The sequence below is a fragment of the Hipposideros armiger genome, unplaced genomic scaffold, assembly GCF_001890085.2.
Source record: "Hipposideros armiger isolate ML-2016 unplaced genomic scaffold, ASM189008v1 scaffold_42, whole genome shotgun sequence".
NCBI classification, from domain to species: Eukaryota; Metazoa; Chordata; class Mammalia; order Chiroptera; family Hipposideridae; genus Hipposideros; species Hipposideros armiger.
The window spans coordinates 3,319,271-3,326,165 of record NW_017731392.1 but is presented as its reverse complement, the minus strand read 5'-3'; the positions used below and the strand labels follow the sequence as shown (position 1 = coordinate 3,326,165).

At 37.7% G+C, this 6,895-nt stretch overlaps 1 protein-coding gene across 2 annotated transcripts in view; it reads right to left on the bottom strand.

Moving 5' to 3' along the window:
- LOC109380957 (1-phosphatidylinositol 4,5-bisphosphate phosphodiesterase epsilon-1) overlaps nucleotides 1-6,895 on the bottom strand; it is a 186,942-nt gene that overhangs the window by 36,467 nt on the left and 143,580 nt on the right. The window contains exons 18-20 of one of the 2 annotated variants that reach the window (XM_019639094.1): nucleotides 5,604-5,733; nucleotides 1,478-1,519; nucleotides 451-572 (exon numbers count right to left, since the gene is read on the bottom strand). In XM_019639094.1, the coding sequence (XP_019494639.1) occupies nucleotides 451-572; nucleotides 1,478-1,519; nucleotides 5,604-5,733 (294 nt within the window). The remainder of the gene's footprint in view (nucleotides 1-450; nucleotides 573-1,477; nucleotides 1,520-5,603; nucleotides 5,734-6,895) is intronic. The other variant, XM_019639093.1, reaches the window with a different exon arrangement.

The window sequence follows — 6,895 nt, the reverse complement described above, 5'->3', positions numbered from 1 at the left end:
CTTCACAGTCGGGTCCCTGTTAAACTTTTAAAACTCCTAGCAATTCTTTGAATGTGCCAGGCTGTCCTCTTGGCCTGCCTGCCCTGCTTTTGTCGGCTTGGCCAGCTCTTCCTTCTCCAACATCCTCTTCTCTGACGCTCTGATAACACTGTTCTTTGTTCTTATTTACAAGCACCATTTATAGGTTTGTCTCCACCTCGACACCACTTTCTGTGCTACCTCAGTGCCTGGCACACAGTACAGCTTTAGTACGTATTGGTTGGAGGAATCAATGACTAACCTTCTACAAATGGCAGGTGGATGTCCCATAGCATCACCATGTGGGCTTTGGCATCTAAGGGAAAGTGAGGGGAAAGGTGAAGGGAAGGGATAGGGAGGGAGGGAAATCCCACCTGAAACTGACGAGAGTACCATGGTCCAAGTGGAATTGAACAGAAACCATTCACCCACCTTTCCTTTGTTGCAAGCAGAGTTATCTGCTTTCTTTATCCTCTTGGGGATTTCTTCATTATACTCAAACTGAAGCTTGTCATTACATGATTTATTTTCAGGTCTGTCTTCTAGAATGTTGTCTGAAAATGAGTTGGCAGGCTTCAGCGAACAAGAACCAAATACTTCATTTAAGGGCTACGTCTACATCATTGCAAGGATATCCAGATACTTGTGCTTATCTGTAAAACTGAGGCTGGCTACATGTTACCAAAATGATGGCTTGAAGTATAATGTTTAAATTTGTTAAATAAATGTGTTTATTTTTGATTGAATGGATTCATTTACCAGTAGTTTTGGTACCATACAGACATAATCTAAATGAGAAGGCTCATTTTCATACAGAGGATTGGAACTGTGCAAACATTATGGAAGATACCCTGTGTCAAGAAGCTCTTAGCACACACATTTGGAAAGGATTTAGTGGTTGAAGCATTTCTAGATGGTACATACATGGTTTAATCACTCTCATTTTAAAAGGAAGCTATTAGCTTTGTTTACCTCTAGAAATGTCAAAACCAGAAGAAAAAAAAGACATTGTTATTTGCAATGCAGTTTTCACAATTATACTTAATTGGAAAGTAAAGTTCTCATAATTGTTTATCAATTTATCAAGGGAAAATCTTAGGGATAGGAATTAAAATATATCTAAAAATGAGAGATAATTTTATACTTTTGTTTTGGTACTTCTATTCAAAACGACTTTAAAGGTGTTAGAGGTATGTCATGATTATGTTCTTTTAAAATAAAAAACAAGAAAGCTCATTTCTCACCCAGGGTTTCCTATCTCAGACCACAAATGCTTAGACCAAAATATCCTTATGCCAAAGCAGGGCCATGCAGGCTGCCGAGAAGTAAATAAGATCAGTCATCTTATTAAATTTTTATTCAGATAAGTATCACAACTTCATGCTAATCAGGTCTAATAAATTGGAAACAGAATGCCAGACATTCATGCAGTTAAAATGCCCAGTTCAAATGGCTTTACCTTCCTGACTGTTAGGAGCAGGAGAAGCAGTAAGGACATCTGCTACAGAAAAACAGAATCAGAAAGGGGATAAAAGTAAGAAAAATTAAGACAAAAAGCCAGATAAACTAAGGTATGAAAGCAAAGCATAATTAACAATAGCTCAGGTCATAAGATCAATGAAATAAGAAATCTTCCATCAATTTAAAGTTTTTACGATTAAGGGATGCCAAGAGCTAGCGAGAAAAGGAATGCAATCATTGTTAATGTTAATCATGACGCTACATTCACATTTTATATGTTCAGCTTCTGACATGTTGTAATACTCCCAATAATACATTATGTCAAACGGATAGAAACTGATTAATTTGTTAGACTCATGTGGTCACTGTTGTAAATTACCGGGGGTGCCACAAAAAGTATACATATTTTAAAAGATGTAATCTGTGCTCAAGCAGTAGTAGTTCGCCGTAATCAGAAGTGTCTGGATGCTGATGGTAACCACTTTGAGCACCTCTTGTAATTGCAGAAGTCATATGTGACTTGTATTCATCTTTTGTTACTGGTATATATTGAATATTACAATTAATACAGTTTTTTCCTTTCTTAAAATGTGTATACATTTTTTGGCACCCTCTGTATATTCATGTTAAGTTGCAAATTGAAATCTGTACTCTAGTGCATGTTCAAAGCTAGTCAATATAAACAACAAGGTTGGGAAAAATTAATCTATATTTATTTAATGAAATTTAATTAAATAAATAGTCATTTAGAACTTATTGGCTAAAAGGCAGAGTAGTGGTTCCTGAAATCCATGAGCCTCATTTGCAACTTCCTTTAGATTTTCTGGAAGTAATTCTGTGGCTAGGAATCATCACATTTTTATAGCCAAAAGAGGCTTTAGGCTAATTTTCTCATTTTATAGATATGAAAACTGAGGACTAGAGCTGTCACAGAGATAAACTGGGTCACCCAGATTGTAGAGATGGGTTCTTAACCTGGATGCCTGCGAGGGCCTCAGAAGGCCTGTGACCACTCCTGCAATTTTATGCAGAAATTTGAGAATATGTTTATTTCTCTGAGAGGAGTGATCACAGCTTCCATCTCATCCTCAAAAGGACCCATCATTACAAGAAGCTCAGAAACCTCTGAGATTCTCCCTAAGAAGCTGGGAATGGTCCTACCCCCATCAGGCATGTTTCTATTTTCTTCTCATCTCGGCTGGAGAAAGTGAAGGTGGTGGAGGGAAGCAGAGATGAGCGAGGCACCACAAACCACAACCAAAAGTGCAAGATTGACAGGGCATTACACAGTAGCATAAGGAAGCCTGAAAAGGACAAACTTAAACAGATCACAGCATCACTACAAAGCCTGTTTGGGAATCAGCCAGTCAGGACTCTTTCAATGAAATGAGAATTAATCATGTGGTGGCAGTGGACTATTTTGTCCTAGATTATAGATGTTAGTGCTGGAAGAAAGGAGAACGTTAGTCAACACGTACCAGTGCCTTCTCATTACACGTCTGAGGGACTTAAGGCTTAGGGTGGTGAAAGGACACTACCAAGGTCTCACAGTCCATCGGAGCAGAACCTGGTGGTGCCCCTTTTCCATTCATACCCCACCGCAGCACATGCGGGTTTTAAAAAAAAGCACTCAAGTATCATAGAAATCCAGTGGGGTAGTAACAACATGGATGGGCCTAGAGAATATTATGCTAAGTGAAATAAGTCAGAGAAAGATAAATACTGTATGTTTCATTTATATGTGAAATGTAAAAAAACAAATAGCAAAATTGTACTCTCCTAACTGAAAATGCAGGCATACCTCATTTTAATGCGCTTCACTTATGTGGCATTTATTTACAAATTGAAGGCAAGACCCTCCACCAGCAAAAGGTTACAAATTGTTTTATTGTGATATTTGTTTTATTGCGGTATTCTGGAACTGAACCTACAATATCCCTGTACATCAGAAAGATCCTTCCCCTACCTGTTCATTTTGTTATTTGCATATCAAAACACCTATAATAATAATACTGATACTTAAGAAAAGCGTCCCCTTTTCTGTTCACAAAAGCACAGGAAAAACACAGGAGTGACTTATGATAGAGAGCGAATTCATCTTCCAGTGCACTAACTTCTTACAGAAGCAAATGACATCTGGATCGGGGGATATCTTAAATGTGGTTTCCATTTCTGTCTGAATAAATTTGTTCTTTTATGGGAGAACATCACCATGCCTGTGGTAGTGGCCCACGGGGAAGAATAAGTCAATATACAAATGTTCATATTCCCACAGCTTTGCAGGAAGAGGATACAAGAAATTATCTTGACTCCTTTTCATTTTCTCCCTCTTTTGACCTCCCCATTAGATAATATGCCTCTCATACTATCTGATGGGATTTCAAGTCAAGTAAACTGGCTTTCAGTTGATGGTATGAAGCAATCAACTATTGCTAAGGACAAATATTAAATTCCACTTTGGGGTATATACCTGAAGAAAACAAAAAAACAATAATTTGAAAAGATATATGCAGCCTGATGTTCATTGCAGCACTATTTACAATAGTCAAGATATGGAAACAACCTAAGTGCCCATCAATAGATGACTGGATAAAGAAGATGTGGTGTATATACAAAATGGAATATTACTCAGCCATAAAAAGAATGAAATCTTGCCATTTGTAGCAACATGGATGGGCCTAGAGAGTGTTACGCTAAGAGATATAAGTCAGAGAAAGATAAATACCGCATGTTTCACTTATATGTGAAATCTAAAAAAACAAATGAACAAATAAAACAAAATAGAAACAGATTCATAGACATGGAGAACAAACTGATGGTTGCCAGAGGGGAGGGGCATGACAGGATGGGTGAAAAAGGTGAAAGGAATAAGAGGCACAAACCTCCAGTTATTAAAAAAAAAAAGTCATGGGGATGTAATGTAGAGCATAGAAAAAATAGTCAGTGACTTATCAGAGTAACTTGTATGGTGCCAGACGGTTAGCAGACTTATTGTGGTGATCACATCATAAAGAATATAAATGGTGATCACTATTTTCCCCTGAAACTAATATAATATCATATGTCAAGTATAATTTAACAAACGGACATAGCCTAGTATTGTATTATTTGTGGGGCAGAAAGAGACTGGACTGAAACTGCGGGCCATGATGGAGGTTCACAGAACCAAACATGACCAGGAGACAATTCTGCTGCACGAGAAGCAGATGTGTAGAGGATGGTTTGGCTGTGTCGATGCCAGTGGTAAGTGGTTGCTGTCTGCGCATATCTGCATATTAGCAAAACCATTACCCTACGGAGAAGTAATATATTCTACATATATAACGTTTATGTAAATAGGAACTTTGGCAAATTTTCATTACCACATTGTTGTCTTTCAGAAGTTGCCAAAATGAAACAGTCTACCATCAGCAATGGTACCTGAGAAAACATTATGCAATCCATAACCAGTGACACTAATTTAGTGCAAAAAAAACCACACCTGAAGCCTAATTCTTACATTAAAAAAATCCTTTACCATAATCTCTATTTAACATCATTCACGTGACTATTTTGCCTTGCACCATTAGCCATCACCGAGGTTTTGTCCCTTTGGTGGAGCCAGAAGAGACTGTCTGGTTGGCTTAGTAATGTGAGAAGGTTGGTAGGATGATGCTTCTTTCCTTTCCATACTCCTAGAAAGCAGAAGTGAAAGCTGCCAAAGGGAGAGGCAGAGAGTACAGAAACGTGATGCTGCCCTCTGCAGGTGGTGTAGGAGACAACAAAGATTCAGCCACCAAGAGCATCCGCCACGCCAGAAACTGAAAGGGTGAGAATGGGGTTTCTCTTCTGTAATTCCACCTCTTCCTCCAAAAATCCACTTACGAATGACCCCTGTGTTACATCCTGAACCTTCCTCTTCTTTCCTTGAATGGTGGCTGTGGTGGCTAACATCTCTTTCCTTGCTTGGTCCTTCTCGTTAAGTGATGGGATTCAGAGACTCTTGGACAAAATTACAACAATCTGTTTTGTTGGTCTATGGAGTGCTAGATTTATGTTGGGGAGGGAGAACCCACCAAAAAACCCAACAGAAAACCTTATCTAGGCACTTCCCTGTTTACAGCATGAGGTTCTGTTTCTCTTACCATCAGAGAGAGATTCGTAGTCATAATCATATTCGTCTTCTTCATCTTCCTCCTCCTCATTAGTAGCAGGTGGGGGGTTGGTGCTCGCACCATTGTAAGCCTGGGCTTGCAAGGATGCTAACTGATGAGCCTGTAAGATATCAATAATTAAAGACTGCAGAGTAAGCTAGTGAACTTTCATTCATAGCTTTCGAAATGACCACTTTGTGCTTACCACAGTCATTAAAAGTGGCTTATCCTAGTTGGATTCATTTGGGAAAGAAAACAAAAAACTAAATTCACTTGACATACAAGGTTAATCACTGGGTGAATGTTAACATCCCTACAGGAGGGATCCTGGAGCTTTTAGGAAAAATAACAAGAAATCCGGGTTCCCCAGGCAAATCCTCTAGGAGAAACGTTGGGGCTTCAGAGAACCACCATCAATCCCAAATGATGAGGAAGTGAATCAGCCCATTAATTTTAGAAAAGTAAATCTCTGCTTTTAAAAAGAAAGAAAAAACTGTTTATTTTTCCTTCTTAAAATAATATCTAAAGGCTTTGGACCTTGAGAAAAATGTTAGAATCCCTATGGATAAGGAGAACAAATGAATAGTGGCTGGTTTAAATATTTTTCAACAGACTTTATCTGAACCACTATCAGGTTTAACAAGATAGGCTTAGAAACTTCCAAAAACTTGATGTGTGCTGCTTGGGAGGTCATGAGCCTCTACATTTGACTAGAATTACCATGAAGGGATATCACAGGACACAAGAATAAATATAGGTCTGGGAATCCAGCATAAGGACATAATCTGAAATACAGGAAAAGTTACTTGCATAAATTAAAAATAGGAAGCAATAAAAAAAGTCACAAAAAAGAAACAATTGAGGAATGGGGCCAGTACACTATGGTATTATCCAATTGAGAGAATAAGACATGAAAAAATAATTGTGATGTGTATTTATTGAACAAAGGATACAAAACTGTGTGTGTATATAATATTTATATATGTAAATATATACATATATACATGTACCTATATAAATATGTATACAATTCTATATCCTTTGATCAAAGCTATATATCTCTCTGTCTCTATATAATGACTGTAATAATATAAAATGACATGCATAAAAAGACTAGCTATTAAATGGTAATACAACAGGATTCTTGACCTGTTTTTGTGATACAGATCCCTCTGGCAGTCTGGTGAGGTAGGATTCCTTCTCAGAAATATGTTTTTAATGCATAAAATCAAATTATAAGATCACAGAGGGAAAGAAAGAATGTTGAATACAGTTATCAACTG